The sequence below is a fragment of the Amphibalanus amphitrite genome, unplaced genomic scaffold (assembly GCF_019059575.1).
Source record: "Amphibalanus amphitrite isolate SeventyFive unplaced genomic scaffold, NRLGWU_Aamphi_draft 000223F_arrow, whole genome shotgun sequence".
NCBI lineage: Eukaryota > Metazoa > Arthropoda > Thecostraca > Balanomorpha > Balanidae > Amphibalanus > Amphibalanus amphitrite.
Genome location: NW_024881718.1, coordinates 118,774 through 137,952, shown reverse-complemented (window position 1 = coordinate 137,952; position 19,179 = coordinate 118,774). Strand labels below are relative to the sequence as shown.

Below are 19,179 nucleotides of genomic sequence, written 5' to 3'. Positions count from 1 at the left end.
CTACTTGGCCGATTGCGCTGAAAGTTGGCATGTAGGTAGGCACCCACAAGGCACTGCATATCCATGTGCCAGAGTTGGGGTGCTGCTGCACGTGCGCACGTGCAGGGGTCGTTTCCAGATCTCGAGAACGGGTGGACCGATGGCGCTCAAATTTGGTACACGGTTAGGGATCAGTTAGCAGTGTGCCGTGCACAAGTTAGTTGGGACCCATTTTGCACGTGCGCACGTGCAGGGTGCCGCTTCCAGATCTCGAGAAGGCTGGGCCGATTGTGCTCAAATTTGGCACATCGCTAGAGACCGGTTAGTAGGGTGCCGTGCGCAAGTCAGTTGAAGGTACCCCCTCGCAATTTCGCACGTGCAAGGCCCACCCTCTCGCTCGCTCCGTTAGTCGCCCCAAAAGGCGTTATACTGGTGAATATTTTAGTTTTTCAGACAATTTTTAGGTACTTGCCTTACAAATTTTGTAAAAACGTTTCATTTTTTATAAGCCGACCGTCAGAGTCCTAAAAATACATCAGCACTACAATCATTATAAACAAACAAATGGAGCACCGCTTGGCTCTGTTCCAAGCGTTCCAAGGCTGTTTCGTTTGAATTCCCGACTATTGGAAGACGGGACTTTCTTTCAGTTGCTGTCTAGCCTTTTTTCCGAATGTGTAAGCTACCTATCTTGCCCCACATTGATTTATCTTATACAAAAGTCAGTTGATGTAGATAAGAAAGCCATTCTCACTGACATTTTTTTTTTAAATCAGCAGTTAATTTTATTTTCTGTTTGCTTGCAGAGTTGTTTAAAGGTAGTGTGCCAGCTTTCATGGACCGTATGGAGTTAATGGCCCAGATAAGGAGAACCGGATTTTTAGAACTTATCCATACCTTCAAAACTCATGGAAGCGTCTTAAATTCTTCAAATTTTGAGTACCCCAGTGCGAAATTCGCCCCGACGGGTTGTCGGTCGTACCCCAACCACATTTCACACCACTATGAACAATAAATGCACACACTGAAATCGCTATTACCGATATGCTCATCCAATCAAGTTTCGATAAACCCGTTCATCATCATCTCCTGCGGTTTCGAACACGCCTGTAAGGTGGTGCGGTAGACCGCGCCCAAAGTCAGGGCCCCGGTAACGTGAGGTAGCCGAGTCGGGGCAGCGTGCGCTGACCCAAGCCGGGGCCGCGCGTCCTCCCGGTGTCATGTGATAGCCCGGGGCTGCCCGCGGGGATGCGGTGAACCGCGCCCAAAGCTGCGGCCCCGGCTTGGGTCAGCGCACGCTGCCCCGACTCGGCTACCTCACGTTACCAGGGCCCTGGCTTTGGGCGCGGCTTCTGCTCATACTTTGTGGTGCGGTGGTGATGCGTCGGGCCGCGCGCTCTGACTTCGGCCAAGAAAAATGCGTCAGCTGATCATTGTCATTTCTGCCACTTGCGTGTGGTGAAATGGGGTCATAACTTAAGAGACGGCTTTTTCATATCAATTATTTTACATAAAATCATATTTCAAACCATAAATAATGTTCGACAGCCAAATAAAAGAAACAATACCAATACAGGCTTACAGTTTAAGGCTCGACATTGTGTTGTCTACGATTAGACAGCTGATAACTCATTCCCGTACGTCGTAACTCTATAATGACCTTTGCTTATTGTCACATGTGCGCCGCATTCGCGATTGTTGCCGACGCCTGTTTGCAGGTCAGTCCACTACAGTTGTTATACATATCGAAAAACCGATAAATTTTAGGCGAAAAAGGCACTATTCCAGGCTCATTTTTGATTTTTTTTGCGATATTAGGTAAAAACAGAAGCTTCTTATCCTAGGAAAAATAAAATGAGAAATCTTTCAAAGGTGGCACACTACCTTTAAAGTTGTGGGAGGCTGAGGCATGAAGGTGTACCGAAAGCCGGCGATATTTCTTTTGGTAAGCCTCGCCTAGAAAAAAATACTTGCTTGAATCTGCAAAGCATGGCAAATATTTGATGGACTGCATAGTGCACAATGTACCTGACATGTCAGGATCACCTTGCTCACTAGCCTGTTGTAAGTGCCATTGCGTCAGAGCCCGTAGAAGTGCCGGATCGTGCCTCATGCAACCGTATTATTCTGTGAATGTTATTGGCGGTGACTTGAATCAGCTTTTGCACCACTATGATATTGTGATAGGTTTATATTTAGATATTTTTGTATCGTATGTTAATGGGGCATTCCACGATAGATCGTACCAGGCCCGTCACCCTCATCTCTCAGATTTGAATGAAAATTGGTACTAGGGGTAATCATAGGCTCCAAAAACACCTGCCAAAATATCAGACTTCTCAAATGAAAACTTTTTGAGCTACATTGCATAATATTTTCTAAACTTCAGATCGTAAGGGTGAGTTTGATGAGCTATAACTCAAAAATGAGCTAAGCAAGCAACAAACGGTAAACAGTTTTGAACTAACGATAAATCAAAGATCAATACAGCTTTTTTAAAATTGGAAAGGAAAGTTTTACATTTTGAAAAAGTCGTAATGTTTTTTTTTTTTTAATTGTCTATGACGGCCCTTGGGACCAAAAATTTTTGCCATTTTTATTTCTTCAAAATAAATTTCAGGTCATTTAAAATCGACATGCAAAAAATTAGAAAGGCATTCTTTCTATACGTTCCTCATTTTAATGCATACAAAATGGGTTTCCGGGGGGTCGGTACGACCCCAGCTCGCCGTTTCGCCTCTAATGGAGCTTTTTTTGTGAAGGTTTATGTTTATTCATCATGTTCACAACATCACAACACTATACCACAAACTTCAATGTCGTCCTGCCCGCCCCGCATCGCCCCGCGGGATACAGACTCGGTCTCGCTGGGGCGATGCCCCAGGCCGCCGGCCGGGCCCGCGACCCGTCACCCTGATAGGGTGGCGAGCCGCGCGCCCGGCCGGCCGGCCGACCCTTTATAGGGCCGGCCTCCGGTTAGCCGGGTTGGGTTAGGGGCGGGCAGAGCGCGCGAGCTGCACATTTGCACATGTGCGATAGTTGCACGTACGATGCAAAAAAACGCCGTAACATAACACAACGCCGACGATCAAACATAAACGTTCACATGTCATTTTAGGTACCCCTGGTAATATTCTCATCAATCGGAAAATGAGCCGTGTTTGATTAACACATCCTACTCTTGATGGAATTCAGCCAGTTTGTCTTTTCTAGATGCAATGAGCCGATCTATATGGTACTGCTTCATAAGACGTGCCTTAAATTCCCTGATTGTCAATTCGCTATCGCCTTTCAATTTTTTAGCTATAATGAATTCTTTCCCTAAAAGTGTCACATAATTTACCAATCGAGGTGCATCAACACAACCAAAAATGATGTGCTCTGCGCATACCCTGAAACGATCGCCTGACGCTCCTCGTAGCAAGTTGGCAATATCTTGCCACATTGCTTGCACGTTTGCACAATCCACTAGAAAGTGGATTTATACTATCTTGATGGGCGCATGATACGCAAAGTGGAGAGTCAATCAACTTTCTAGTATGCAAAAATTTTCTTGTTGGTATGTATCTGTGAATAATACGATACTGCAATGTTTGAAGTTTTGTGGAACTGCAGCACTTATAAGGCAGCAATTGAATCTGTGACCATTTGTCATCAGAGAAACGAAAGTTTTCTTCCGCCCATTTAGTCTGGCATCTTGGTTTGGTTGCTTTTGGGAGAAGTGCCTGATACATTGTCCTGCACAACGCAGTTTTCAACTGTGCTGTGCTATCATCTGGCATTCGTATCTCGGGGACCGAGCCACTGTTATCCAGCGCCAGGGTGTGCTGCCTCATGACGACTTTCCATTGGCGTGGGATGGCATGAGCCAAACTTTGATATTTATATAAGGCAATCCGAGTTCCTGGGTGTTTAAGGCCGTTGTACACGGGCAACTCCCGCCGGCAACTCTCAGCAATCGGTTGCTCGGCGACTCTGGGCAACCGATCGCCGGGCAACCGGTGGCAGCACGCGAGCAACTCCTAGCAACACCGATGAATTTGCTTTCACATTGCTGACGTCATAATTACGTCACGCCGAGGAACTGGGCGACTCTCGACAACCGGCATTCCAGCCCACCGGCAACCGGGCGCAGATGTGTTTTGAGGTTTGTGGCGTTTGATATTAAAGTTTTCTGCATATTATACCTATATGTATCGATATGTATTAATGATAGCTTGCCTGTGCCATCGTTCGCTAGTGATGCCACTATTTTTTTAATGCCAAAACGTTGTATTAAAGGTTAAAACAAATATCAAAGGTTGGAGTACGCCATTGTATGTTGTTTTATCTGTGGTGGGTTGATAATTACTAAAATGATAATTAGTCCAAAGCTATTGCTTTATTGAATGGGTGCTTTCAGGGGTCATACAGCTCCCTTCATTGGCCTTGGCTAATGTAGATACGTAAGAACAGTTGATGCACAATCATTTCCAACAGATGTTAAACCACATTGACATGGTAGACATGGAACAAAGTCAAAGATGAACATATTTCTGCAAATTTACTGTCATTGTCATGTCTGATTAAAACATGATATGATATTGTTATCTTGTTACCATGTATTGTTTTTAGATGATCAAGATATTGTTAATTTAAACCAGATAAGGATATTACTATGCAATACTGTTGTCATATTTTGTTTTTCTGATTGATCTTCTGACCTATCTTGGCATATCTTGTTTTTATTTAGAGATGCTGATGACGCCATGGTGATATATTTACGAAAACATGTTCATCTTTGATTTTGTTCCGTTTTTGATAGATATACGTATAGCATTGCGGACTGTGGGTAAACAGTCTATTCAGTGTCCACATCTCATTCTACATCACTGGATAATTTGGAAAAGAGTGGATAACACTTTTCATGAACTTATCCAGTCTGTTCTTGAAAGACAGTGGACTGTGCCTCAACTATGTCTGCAGGGGGCTTGTTCCACGCCTTTACCAGCCTTTGTGAGAAAAACTGTTTTTTTGTGCCTTTAACCTGCAGCTTGTTTTGGTGTCCTCTTCTTGCAGTGTCTTGACTTCTGACAAAAAAACTGACCTGGTTCTACATCCAGCTTTCCTGGCAGCAGCTCTAAAGTTTCAATCAGGTCGCCTCGCTGCATGCTCTCCTCCACACTCAGCAGTCCAAGAGTGTTCAGTCTCTCCTCATAGCTCACCTGCTTCTTGCCTTGAACCAACTTTGTTGCCCTGCGTTGCACTGTTTCCAGCACCCTAACGTCCTTTGTGTATAGAGCCATGGCTTGGAGACAATGTTCCTTCCTATTGTTTTGCATTTGTAGATTTGTAGATAAGCAATTATTCAATGGATACTTTTTTGCACTGGCATCTTTCCAACTCATGAATAACCTTGTCAGCCTCATCCACTACAGCAGTCAGTAGGCAAATGGTAGGAATTGGCTCTTGGGTTGGTAAAGGGTAGGAAAAACTGCATCAGAAGGTGCACCAGTTTTACAAACTGGAGCAGATAAGACATGGTTGGCTTTACATCATTTTACACAAGGAAAAAATCACATTGTCAAAGAGTTAAACTGCAGCTATGCATGTGATTGCATTTATTTGGATTTCATATTTGATATGAATGTGTTAATTTATGATAGCACAACTCTGAAATTAAGAAAAAATCAAGATCCACCTCATCCAAACACATCCAAACATCATGATCACCTTGCAAGTATGAGCATGCCCTTTTGTCAATTGCGTGTCTAATAGTTGCTGTCTGCTTTCAGCCATGGACGGAGATAACGATGCCATTGAAGCTCGTCTGCAGCGCATCAGGATTCTGCGGCTTATCAAGCTCCGTCAGCGCAGAAGACGCCGCATGTGGGTGCGACCGGTGCTGGCTGCTCGCGACGAGCTCGGGGAGTTCAGCCACCTCGTCAGCCAGCTGCGTAGTGACCCAGCTGCCCACCAGCAGTACCTGCGCCTGACGCCAGCCGAGTTTGATTATCTGCTGGGCCTCGTGCGGGACGACATCGCTAAAGAAGTCACCAACATGCGACGTCCCATCCCACCTGACGAGCGACTGGCCCTAACCTTGCGGTAAGCAATTTTGCTGTTTCAGGCTGATTTGTCGTACCAAAAATGGTCATTTGCATATTTAATGCTTCATTTAAAGTGTTCCATGGCGAGGACTTGAAGCAGGTCATTATTTTTTTTTTCACCGTGAGGCCCACCGCCTGCCGGGTTAAGGTCAACTACTGACACCTGTCAAAGTGTCAAGCCCTGAACCGAACCAGGTAATGGTGGGACGTTTGTTGCCGATCAAACTAGAAACGGCTGACTGTTGAGCTACCTATTCCTGTCGTTGCAGATACCTGGCAGCTGGAGGCGCCATGAAAACGATTGCGGAGTCGTACCGCATCGCCCCACGCACAGCGACAGGGATAATATATGAGGTGTGCGAGGCCATATACCAACGGCTCGCCCCTCTCTGCCTGCGCTCCCCGACGCTGAACGACTGGCATGCATCAGCTGACGACTTCTTGGAATTGTGGCAACTGCCAAACTGCATCGGGGCGCTCGATGGCAAGCATGTTGCCTTGCAGAAACCAGCTGGCACCGGTTCAATCTACTTTAACTATAAGGGCTTTTGCAGCGTCGTGCTCATGGCCGTAGCTGACGCCAGATACAGGTGAGCCCGACAGAAGGCTAGCATCTCGAAGTGGATTATTTTACCTCGTATTATTTTACTTAATGTCGCATTGTCATCATCCTTACATCTGAAATTCGACTAAGGACGAAAACCGTACTTGTTGCCTTGTAAACCTCACGTACCCTTGTCGCAATGTTTCCGAGATTTTGTGGGAATGCTTTTTTGTATAAGTTTCCGAGATTTTGTGGGAATGCTTGTTTGAATAAGTTTATGAGATTTTGTGGGAATGCTTGTCGGTGACATCCGCCCCCTCGCCCGTTGGACTTTTGAGTCTGACCCTGTCTAACGACCACCCGGTCGATCATGTCAAACTAATTGCATGTATTGGCATTGTTGCCTCTACCCATCTCGAATTCAATTACGTAAATGATTGGTGTAAGGTAACGATAGCATGAATAATACTCGTATATCCGCCGCTTCCGTGAATGAGTGAAAAGCCACGTTTATTGTGGACCTTATTCGAACACATCTGAATCTGAATCTGAATCTTCTAGCATTAACAGTCCTATAAGATTGCGTGCGCCCTGTTCGCGAATCATTACGGTGATATCTATCATACAACACCCACTGCCTCCGTTTTCAAATCTGATCATTTTGATTAGCCTACTCGATGCTACTGGACACCGCGTCAATCTCGTGCTGACAATACTTTCGTTCTACAGGTTCACCTACATCAGTGTCGGCAGCCAGGGCAGCGAAAGTGATGGCGGCATTTTCGCCAACTCCGATCTGGCCGCACTGCTGCGTCGACACCAGGAGGTGGGCGACGTTCTGCCGCCACCGAAGGCGCTGCCGAACACCGACGAGGAGCTGCCCCACTTCCTAGTCGGAGACGAGGCGTTCCCGCTACAGCGCCACCTCATGCGGCCGTACGCGAGGGCGTCGCTGGTGGGATCGGAGGCGGACCAGCGGCGCATCTTCAACTACCGTCTGAGTCGTGCGCGCCGCTGCGTCGAGAACGCCTTTGGGATCCTGGCTCAACAGTGGCGAATCTACCGTGGGAGCTTGGGCTGCACGCCAGAAAAAGCCGCCTTGCTGGTGAAAGCAACGTGTGCTTTGCACAATCTCCTGCGCCAGCGAGACGTGGATGCCGACAGTGTCAGCCGCAGCTACGCAGCCGTCCCCGCCGAGCGTGACGCCGCGCCCACCCTGCGGGGCATCGGTAGGATGGGCGCCAACAATCACTCGCGGGAGACGGCCCGCGTCCGCCAGGCCCTGACCGCGTATGTGAACGGCGTCGGCAGCGTCCCGTGGCAGAGAGCTGCAGCTGGCCTTGACCAGTGAAGCTGGAGGTGGGCGTGACTGTCGTGCGTGTATCTGTTGTGGGTGCCGCTGTCGCGGGCGTGGGTGTTTCTGTCGTGGGTGTGGCCGCCGTGCGTGGGTCGCATGGAGAGGCGTGTGGTGACGGCGGTGTGCACTGTGGGCCCAGTTCATACGCAAGCTCTACCTGTTATGATTTGTTCATTGTCTTTTGCTGTTACGCGTTGTGCCGCGCTGGCGGCTCCCCGGCCGGCCAGCGGGCCCGCCGGGCCAAAGCCTACCGTCCAGACGATTGTATGGTAGGCGCACTCGGCGCGCCCGCCCATTGGTCGCGGTGTGTCACGTGATTGCGCGGAAGATGTCGAAGAACTGAACGTCTTATTCGAGCGGATCTGGCTGTGCGTCGAGTTGACGCTGACGGCTCGATCCTGGCTGAGCGTCGAGCTGACTGTTCGTTTTACCGATTCAATATACCCTGGTTTACCGGGTGTCCGATTCGTGACACACATCTACCAACGCCTCCAGCTACTGGCGATTTATTTATGTTATGTGCTCATTTTATTATGTGCACGATGAACTGATGTTAAAAAAGTTGGTCATTACGTACTTATCACCACTGAGCTTTCTTTTGTGGTCGTGGACAAAAACGTCTGGCAAAAACAACAGCATACATTTTGCGAACTTTATTACATTTACAATACCAACAGGTATTGTAACAACAGGTAACCCTTACAACAGGTGTTGTAACAATACCAACAGGTAACCAGTGGCGCCAATGGCTGCCACGAGCCGACTGCAGTAGGCTCATGGCAAAACTACAAAACAAAACAGCTACAAAACAATCACAGAAAAAACGCGCGTCTACATCACATCATCACAGATCACAAGAGCTACTGGTAAAGCTCGGCGACCAGGCGCGCCAGCTTGCCGCGGAACTCCCGACGGGCATCGCCCCCACGCTCCAGTGCCTGCATCTCGCTCATGACGATGTTGCCCCAGTGGACGCACTCGGGATCAAACTGGGTGCGCCCACGCCGCATCTCATCCAGTTCGGTGACCAGCTGCGCGTCGACGTCGTCGGTCGCTCGTCGGCGCCTCCCACCGGCACGCTGGCTGGTTGTGGGTGTTGCTGTCGTGCGTGTGGCTGTCGTGAGTGTGGGTGCTGCTGTCGTACGTGTGGCTGTCGTGAGCGTGGGTGCTGCTGTCGTACGTGTGGCTGTCGTGGGCGTGGGTGCTGCTGTCGTACGTGTGGCTGTCGTGGGTGTGGGTGCTGCTGTCGTACGTGTGGCTGTCGTGAGCGTGGGTGCTGCTGTCGTACGTGTGGGTGTAGCTGTCGTGAGCGTGGGTGAAGGTGTTGTAGGTGTTTCTGTCGTGGGTGTGGCCGCCGTGCGTGGGTCGCATGAGGTGGGTGCGTGAGAGGCGTGTGGTGACGGCGGTGTGTACTGTGTCTCTGATTCATATCCATATGAAACCTCTACCAGCGCCGCCGGCGAGGGGACCGAGGAGCAGTCGTCCAGAAACAGAACATCCGTCTCGAGCGGGTCTGGTGCGACGACGAGTTGACGCGGACGGCTCGGTCCTGGCTGCCGGCTGGGTCCAGCGTCTCCCGCGGACTGCGACCTCTCACAGGGGGGAACAGGACGCGGAGAAGGATCTGGTAGCTCCAGGTTGGATGAGGTCCTGAGGACATGTAAAAGGTTGGCATAATTAAGTAAATTACGTATCAATTTCTAAAGGTCTTTACGTATCGTCATGTTTAGTCAGCTCGCTAGATCGCAAAAACTCAGCTAGATCGCAAAATCCGCCGATTCCGGCCGAACGGGGGGAACCAAGTTTGTTTAATAAACTTGGCTATTATTATTATGATGATGATGATGATGATGAACATGACCTGACATATGACGACATAACCATAGGCGTAGGAGCGTTTGAAAAAAGTGTGTGTGTGTGGGGGGGGCAGCATCGGTGTTGAGGAAACCGAAGTTACTTCGAAATGCTTCGCGGCGGCACGAAATTTTGTTGAGCGGGGGGAGGGAGGCGGAGGCAATGCAGTTTTTAGAACGACGTCAGAGATCCGACATGCATTTCAGTTCACCTGCGGCGCAGAGAGTGCATTATTTGGGTGTCATTGTGAATGAAACGTGGTTGTCGTGTGTTCCAGCCCCTTTCCTTTATCCTCCCCGTGCCTACACTAGATTCCTTTCCGACTTTTAAAGTATCCTCTGTCTGGTAGCCCGTCCTGGATCCTTCACATTGCGCTGGATAAGCCGAGTTGATTTCACCCCCGTCTCGTCCTCGCGGTTCCCCGGTATGCCTCAGTGCAACCGGGATGCAAAAAAAAATCATCGCGGTTGAGTTCCGCCCTGACTGCCGCCGTGTTTGTATCGCCGCCAGTGTTGTTGATAGTCGCCGCCGCCGAAGAGATAATATAAAGTAAAATCAATCAATTTTTCTCGATAACGAACCGGCCTTTATTGTTTATTCATCACAGTGGTCATTAACCCGCGCATGACTTGGGGGAAGGGACTCTAAAAGTGACCTGATCTCCGGTAAATTCAGCTAAAAAATGACCTCAAATGACACAGACGACAGTATTTTCGAAATCTACGAGTAAAATGGACCATAAAACATGCGTCACGTGACCGATACATGATATAAAATTTTCGTGACCTAGGATCAGGGCTGCGGAGTCGATGGATTTTAGTGTGACTCCGACTCCGACTCCGGCTTCGAAAATCGACTCCGACTCCGACTCCAACTCCGACTCCAACTCCGGGCGGTTCCATTAAAATACATATCATGATATTTAAGTTCATAAAAGAGATGTTTTTATCTTGCCTGAAACGATCTCCTGTGCGTTCCAAGGCTTTGCGTTGCAAATAAGCGTTAAAAATAGCATGCAGCATTAAAAAAGCAGGTTCCGGGGAATTCACCGTCTGCTGCTTCTTTCGCTGAAAACGTTCGTCCAAAACAGCAAAATGGCCTTTTTTTCGACAAAATCTAATTTCGAGCGCAGTATCGTCAATTAAACAGATGCAGTGCATGACGCTGAGCCATGCAGCGTTAACTCCGACTCCGACTCCAACTCCGGGCAGAACTGTCGACTCCGACCGACTCCAACTCCGACTCCGACTCCGCAGCCCTGCCTAGGATGACCTGGTCTTGACCCGAAAAATTCACAGTTAAGGTTCGGTACCCTCAGGGTATCTAAGGCATATATCAAGGAGTGCGTAAACCAGAAATGATCCTGATCGGACTTGTCAGCCGGCGGCCAGAGCCTAAATTGTGAATAAGCAAAAATGCCGATAATTTTTACTTTGACCTGACCTGTGAGGTCATCAGTGACCTTGAGGTCAATGAAAATAGGTTTCGCTCGACAATTTTTGCAGGGCTATCAGATGGCGTTTGAATTTTGACGATCGGCCCCGCCTAGTTTCGGAGATAGGAGGGGGGGGGCTCTGGAGAGCCCCCCTCGTCAGTCACTCGCGTTATGGAAAATACCCCAGTCATGCGCGGGTTAAATCAATGAGCATCGCGGAACGCTAGGTAAATACTCATAGGTCGCATATTTGTCAATGACAATACAGTGTAGTGTAACTTACTCCGCGCGCCGCCTGACCCTGTCCAAAAACGGTAGGTCGTACGGGTGCGGCCTCCTGGGAGTCTGCTGGGCCCCGGACCCGCTAGGGAGCTTTTGCTTCCTCCTCTGGTACGCCGTTCTCAGGTTTTTGAACCTCGCCTGCGCCGCGGCGCCTGCAACAGTGTAAAACAAATCACATTATAGATCATTGTGCAAACTGGTAAGTACGAGCACAGTTTTACAACAGAAACAGATTCAATCAACTGATAACTGATTTTCCAGTAGGTATGACTTCTGAGTGCCCAACTCTAATTTGAATATTGTTTGAACCTTTCATACAACATATCAGCGAAGGAGATATATTAATGTTATCTCCACAGTAGACAACTAACAAGATAAGTAGCCGAACTTAATACGTTTTTTATCAGTTTTCAGTTTGTGCAATGCATTTCCTTGCCCATCCACAATACACTTGTCTTTGCTGGTTTAAATAGCCACGATAGCAAGGAACTAGATATGCATACATTTACATTGCAAGTGCATTAATATTGTTTTGATTTCCATATCGCAGTTGTAAAGTTGGCTATTTTCTTTACTCACTGCTTAAAAAAGAGCTCAGCAATACATACTTGTTAGACCATTGCAACATGGGCCTACCTGAACAGCCACAGGCCTCTCCGACAGCACGCCAAGCACCATCTTTTACTGTTTTATTTGAGTACTGTGGAACACTGAGATCCCACAGTAGAGGGCGCCGCTCCACCTCCTCTATCAGTTGCTGGGTATCTGTGGGCAAAGCACATGCAGGTCAATGCTTACATCAGTGCTTGTTTATTGGGGTTAGGGGCGCATCTCTTCTGAGTTATGACTGATGTAATATCTAGAAGCAATTTACGACATAATTTTGAGCATGACAATCTGATGACATTGACAACCAGTTTGATGGACTACAGTAGAGAAAACATGAAATTTGTTTTAACATTCTGTCAGTTTGTCACTTGGTGAAGGCAGAAATGCAGTAGGTAATGACATCACCCACCATTACCAATCGTTGTAAACTACATGCATTTGCTTTAGTTGTTCAAGAGCTTACCCAATAACAAAATAAGGTTTACTGCACATGCAAAAGTACAATCAAATTACAATCAGCATACATAATCCATTGGCAGTCAAAACAGGCTCCCACTTGAGGTGATATGTACTCAGACGCAAAGTGGCTTAACCCTCGCCGGCAAAGTGGGGGATGCAAGGATGCAAGCACCCTCATGTTTTCCACACATCCCACAAAGGCATACCTATGTTTTAATTTCAACCAAAGACATTTGGCTGAAATTAAGTATACCTATGCGTCCATCCTTTTCCAACTACTCTGAAAATTTTGGGGTCATGTCATGTCAGGTCACCACATTATGTCATATCCTAGGTCATGTGTGTACATAATAAACAGATTTTGTGAACAATCTGAGTGTTCTTGCTCACAGATAACTCAAGATGGTGAGCCTGGAGACTTTGGGATGGTTACCCCTCAGACCTCAGGATAATGTCCGACAGACTTTGTGATGGTGCGCCCTGACTCAGGATGGTGTCTCAGACCCTTGAGATGGTACCCCCTCAGACCTCAGGATGGTGCCCTCAGAGAACTCAGGATAGTGCCCCAGGATAACTTTAGAAGGTGGAGACCCTGGACCGGGGACCCTGGAGACCTTGGAAATAGTACCCCCACCCCACCCCACCTCCTGAGGGACAGAAACAGTGCCTCCAGGAGACCTAAAAATGGTGCCCTATTCTAACACACCTTCTAGATGATGCCCCATTACCTCTGTAATAAAGCTCCTATAGGTTGAGGTGACCTCCGGGATGGTGCCCCAGGAGGCACCCTGACCCAGATGTGACGTGGCCCCCTGGATCCGCTATTGCCTATGACATCCTGCTTTCAGATCCCATTGCCAAACTAAGTGCTTTTGTTGTAGGTTAAGCTCCACATCATTTTTGAACCAAGTACTAATAGGAACTCTCATTCAGTTCCAAGTTAATATATGGGTAATATATGGAGGTTTAATGCTACATTTAAACTTATTAAATGGGGCCTACCAACTTTTGCAGATATCAAAGTTGCATATGAAATATTCCAAATGTTGCACACAGATGGAGCTATGTATTGGGTGTAGATGTGGTCCCTGCCGTACGGTGGTTTTGTCCTTCAACAAAGATAGCTGTGATAGGTATGTTACAAGCTATAACCATTCCAAACCAATGCAATGCAAGCAATCAAACCAATGCACAAGCATTTCTGCTCACCTAATTTTCGGAAACATTGCAAAAATGGCTGAAAATCCTACACAATCCAGAATCAGGATGGACCACCATGGAGGGTCTCAGGATCCAGACTAGATTCTGAGCAATTTTCCAGGGCGCTGTTCAGTCAGTTTTTTTTTATCAGCAGGCTGCAAGCATGCTGCTGGTTCTTGGATCCTCATTAATCGAATTCACGTGGCCTATTCATTTGACCAATGAGAGGCCAAGAAGCGCCAGCAATAACTTCCTCATATGGGAAAAACCGACGGCATGCTGATAAAAACAGCAACCGAGCAGAGCTTGGATTATTTGACTCTGACAAAATGAGACAATTTTTAGATGCTTTGGACTTGGAGGCATTCATAAGCATAACTGCTTCCACAGAAATTTAGCACTTGAAGGTAATTACTTTCGGTTTTCACTGTCAACATGATTTTAGCTTTTGTTTGTCTAGAAGCCAGGCACAAGACTTATCAGGAATGATTCATAACAAAAATTGCCACCTACTTATTATCCATATTTAAATAATATGTATCAATGTTTGAAAGGCTTCTTGGCAAAATGTAAGATCCTTCACGGGCTTCAGATCTAGCACACTTCCCTACCATGGCTAGAGAAATGATTTCAGAGGTGGGGGGGGGGGGGGGACTAGGCCTTCAGGGGCCCTGAAGGAAAAGGGCCCCCAAGTGTCTCAAAAGGCCCAAAATCATATTACCTTCATTATCCATGACTTGCTGTACATAGGAGATAGGTGTCTGGAAGCCAGACTGGAAATAATACACATTGTGCCGAATATGTCCGGCGAAAATTTCAGCGCACGTCCTGCGTAACTTCGCATGCGCCGAATTCGGCGCATGGCGGCGGACGCCATAGCCTTTATATAGCCTTGATCGGTAGATGTGGACATGCGCTTTATTTAAAAAGGGCTTAATTTTCGCACAAATAGGCACATAATTTTTGGCGAAAATCACACAGAAATTTCAGCGCAAAATCACTTGCGCCGAATTGCTTGCGCCGAATTTCGGCGCAAGAGGGTCTCACCGGCGTCCGGTGTAGTGTATGGATGTTTTCCAGTCTGGTCTGGAAGGAAATTATGCCTAGCAAACACCTTTCTGTCAAATTTTAATGTGTGATGAAGAACTTGGTGACAAAATAGATAATAACGGAGGGGCCCTGGTACGACTTGCAGAGGCCCTTATTGGGCTCACGGAGCCGCAGCAGGGCTGAAAATTTACAGAGTCACCAAGTTTACACCAATACATGCCCAAGTGGTTAATTTTCTTTAAAACATAAGTCAAAAGGGCCCACTTTTGTTATATATCAGGCCCCCCAGGTCCCCCCGGAAATGGAATTAATGGGGCCTGGGGGGACGGTCCCGCACGGCTTCTCCGGCTCTGATCCCCACCAATAAATCAAAATTGAGACCAATATCCAACCAGTAAAAATCCCTTTCATATATCCTGACTAGTAATCGGCAAAGAGGACGGTATTTTGTAAATATCTTACCTATTTGCTGCTCCATAGCTACTTGCTCGTACTGCAGGACCATCCAGCAACACCTCAGCGACAGCCAGAAAGTTCAAAATATTCAACTTCTCGGCGATCGAGAGCAACAGCTCGTTCATTGGTTATAATTATCGTGACGTCACGCTCCGCGACCGTCGGCGATCGTCGGATGTTGCCGACATATTGGGCAATTTTTGAACAACCCTGAATAGCATTTGGCAGCACTTCAGCAACCCAGAGCAACAGAAAAGGCTGTTGCCGAGCAACCGATTGCTGGGAATTGCCGACGGGAGTTGCCCGTGTACAACGGCCTTTAGCTTCAAGCTGTGAGTGGGTTATGAGCGCCCCTTGCGAGACTAGATCGCCGACACATTTTATTTCTCGCTCATAAAGTTCTGCGAAAAATATTGATTTCCTATCTATCTTAATATGTTTATTGCGCCACAACCTCTGCTTGTACACCGCTTGTGGCGTGTTGCACTCGTCTTTTGCCTGCACAGTCTCGTACTCTCTGAGCGCAGAAATGTAAAAAGGCGGGATTCCTAAGGCCGACAGATCTTTGGTGTCAAAGTCAGTGCACAGCAGATCTTCCAATTTGAGTTTTCCTATTGTGTTTTGCAACAGAAGTCTCCATGGTGAATGAGTACTAGTTAACATTCTACGACACCAAGTTAGTCTCAGCGCAGAAATATGGCTGGTTGTTGCCGAAGCGTCATTATTCTTTTCCTCAGGTTAATAAATATCTAAAAAGTTAATTGTTTTCAAAACGGGCTTCGCTGAGGAAAACTAAATATTATAACCAAATATTTCGGCTTTATTGATCAGCCTTGTTCACTGGTTTGAAATACATTTTTCTCAAAAACATGACCTAAAAATTCAAATATTCCTATCGTGCCGTCAGTGATGACGATCTTCTAGCTTACGAAAAACCGAACAAATGAATCGTGGTGAAACACATTTCAAGGCACACTGTAACAGGCAAACGCACACATGTTCCTATCTCAACGCAATGTCCCAAATAGGGCTGATGGTGACCTTTCCGATCCCCCTGTTCATTGACGAATTGTGCACCTTAATCTCCAGTGCCTCACGGATAGTCCTACGCTTCCAGTTTCTTTCAACTGCCAATGTTTTCGCGTCTCTTGGATTTAATGATTTGTTGCATGAGTAGGCATGCTGAGCTGTTGCTGACGTGTCTGTGCGGCCATGTTTTAAATCAGCCATGTGCTCCTTCATTCTGGTTGATTTTGGACGTCCACTTTCTCCTATGTAGGACTCACCGCACTCACATCTGATCTGATAGACGGTGCCTTTTTTTCATCTCAGGTGGCACTTTGTCCTTCACCTGCATTAAATGGTCTCGAAGTGTTCTTGACTTGTGTCCCGTTTTGATGTGGTGCTGCTTCAAAAGTCTTGCTATGGGCTCACTTAACCCCTTTACGTATGGAAGCGAAATGTATGTTGTGCGGGTGACCTCATTTTGATTGACTGTATCCTGGTCTGTGTCATCTTTTTGTTGGTTTCGCACATCGAAGCCCTTTTTTATCACGTGGCTAGGATAGCCGTGTTGTCTGAAAACAGTCTTCAGAGGCCTCTTGCACCAAAATCCTCTTGCACCAATGCTTGGATTATTTTGCAACGTATACCCAGTCCAAGCCTCAATTGTAACAATTTGCGTGCAAAATTTAGCAAGCACATGTAGGAGTATGTATTGGGCTATTGCAAACAAATATACCACCGTTAGATTAGCTTATTCTGAAACCGGTTTTTCGATTTTACCTAGCTAGGTAGTTTGGTGCAAGAGGCCTCAGATGTTCTTTCTCTTTGGCTTCTGCTTGTTTGGTACTTGAAATTTTCTCTGCTCGCCGGACTAGATTCTTGATGACCCCCACTTTCATCATTTCTGGGTGGTTTGAGTTGTTTCTGATGTATGCGTCGCTGGCAGTTGGTTTTCTGTAGACAGCGGTGTGCAGACCACCTGTACCGCTCCTGCTAACACGTACATCAAGAAACGACAGCTGGCCGTACGCTTCTCTCTCTGAGGTAAATTGTATGCTGGGGCACACACTGTTCATGAATTGAAAGAACTCATCAAGAGCCGCTTCCCCATGAGACCAAATGACAAAAGTGTCATCTACATAGCGGCGCCAGTATGTTGGCTTGAGCGGTGCTGCAGCCATTATTCTATCCTCTAGATACTCCATGTACGCATTGGCCAGGACAACTGACAAACTGAGCCCCATTGGAGCGCCCTCTACTTGTTCATAGTATATTATTATTTATATTCCATAGTATATTATTATTCATATTCCAGGGGCAGTACTATGAACAAGTAGAGGGCGCACCAATGGGGCTCAGTTTGTCAGTTGTCCTGGCCAATGCGTACTATTGGTCTCAAGATAAGGGTCCAGGCGACCTGTAGGTTTGATGCGGTGAATACCCCCACCTTCGCCACACTCGCTCGGGCTACGGAGCTCCGATCTCGCGACCGGTCACCTGTACTTGTAGACTGTGCCGCATGACATAGCAGTCGAGCGGGCCAGCGGAGCTTAGGCGGAAACTAGCGCCGCGTTTGACAGAGAAGGACGCTTACCATTCCGGCGGGAGGGCCGCTCGCCATTTTAACTCCATGTAGCGTCTCGCTGACAATGAAAGACACTACAGGACGACAATATATCTTTCCGCAAAAGTTATGCCCACTACCTATGACAACACTTTCCTGTTCCTAATCGTGTCCACACCTGAGGGATGACGATTCAGGCTGCACTCCTGCATTGCGCGGTCCTTGGCCGCAGAGCACATGAGGTGACGATCGAAACTCGGGTCACGGATCACCGAGCTACGGCCAGTTTGACAGAGATTGTCCACCTGAACGGCTGCGTCGCTACGTGAATGTCTGAAATTTCTATCAAGGGAGCTGAACCAGACAGTCGGCATGCTCCAGGCCGAAATGGCACAGCGTATCATTGCTGATTGGCTGGGACATCTGCCTTTTTTTGTTTGCAAGTCTTAATTATAGACGAACTGTCTGCACAGTCCGGTGTTGATGGGATTGGCATACGGCTGCTGGCAGTGTTGCTGATCGTTCCAGTTTGCCGGCGTGCGCCTACCATTTCAAACGTTACAGAAATCGCATTGAAAAAGGCGACCGGGAAGAGGGGCCAGTAGTTGGCGACAAAGTTGGCCAAGCGGCTCGCGCTGAAGCGCTATCACATCTCCAAACAGGACCGTGAGACGCAATTGGAAGAGCTCCCCAAGGCTCATTACCTACCTTCGGCCCAATACTAAGCCAACGCATGGTCAATGACATGTTGACATGCATTTTCAATCAGGACGGTGCGCCAACTCATCGCTCTGCCAAGGCCTAGCGGTGGTGCGAATTGAACGTGCCAGACTTCTGAAGGAAAGAGATGCTAGCCGGCTGCCCTCCGGACCTCATCCTGATCGACGAACTTCGAGCTATCGTCCAGCAGGACCTGAACAAACAGAAGCCGGCGGCCAACCTCGGCGCCTTGTCGTTATAGCTCAAACGGGCATGATAAAAAAAATCCAGCCGTATTTACTGCACAACCTAGTTGCCAACATGCAAATTTGCGTTCGTATGTAAGTCCCTGTTCGTGGGGAATAAACTGAGCGCTAAAGAGAATCGCTGTCCCTGTAGTAACTTAGAGAGAACATTTTTTTTTTCTAGAGGATAAAACTTATGCCGGAACATGTAGCTCACGCATCATTCATTGCAGTTTCACCTTGACTGCAAGACGTGGCAATTTGTTTAGGACATAGCAATTAATGTTGTCATGATCGGCATACCGCCGAGAACGTCACTATTTATATCATTATCTTAACGGTTGCATATTTC

At 47.4% G+C, this 19,179-nt stretch overlaps 2 protein-coding genes across 2 annotated transcripts; one reads left to right on the top strand and one right to left on the bottom strand.

The window, feature by feature from the left end:
• Positions 1–5,727: 5,727 nt before the first annotated feature.
• LOC122385556 (putative nuclease HARBI1) lies at positions 5,728–8,427 on the top strand. Its single transcript, XM_043373904.1, has 3 exons — positions 5,728–6,066; positions 6,338–6,658; positions 7,342–8,427. The coding sequence occupies exons 1-3, from the start codon at positions 5,756–5,758 to the stop codon at positions 7,961–7,963; spliced, it is 1,254 nt and encodes a 417-aa protein (XP_043229839.1). The 5' UTR covers positions 5,728–5,755; the 3' UTR covers positions 7,964–8,427.
• A 180-nt stretch (positions 8,428–8,607) lies between these two features.
• On the bottom strand, positions 8,608–15,618 carry LOC122385557 (mucin-7-like). Its single transcript, XM_043373905.1, has 4 exons — positions 15,321–15,618; positions 12,177–12,305; positions 11,542–11,692; positions 8,608–9,619 (listed from the first exon to the last, which is right to left on the bottom strand). Exons 1-4 carry the CDS (start codon positions 15,361–15,363, stop codon positions 8,830–8,832), a joined length of 1,113 nt encoding a protein of 370 aa, XP_043229840.1. The 5' UTR covers positions 15,364–15,618; the 3' UTR covers positions 8,608–8,829.
• Positions 15,619–19,179: the final 3,561 nt, after the last annotated feature.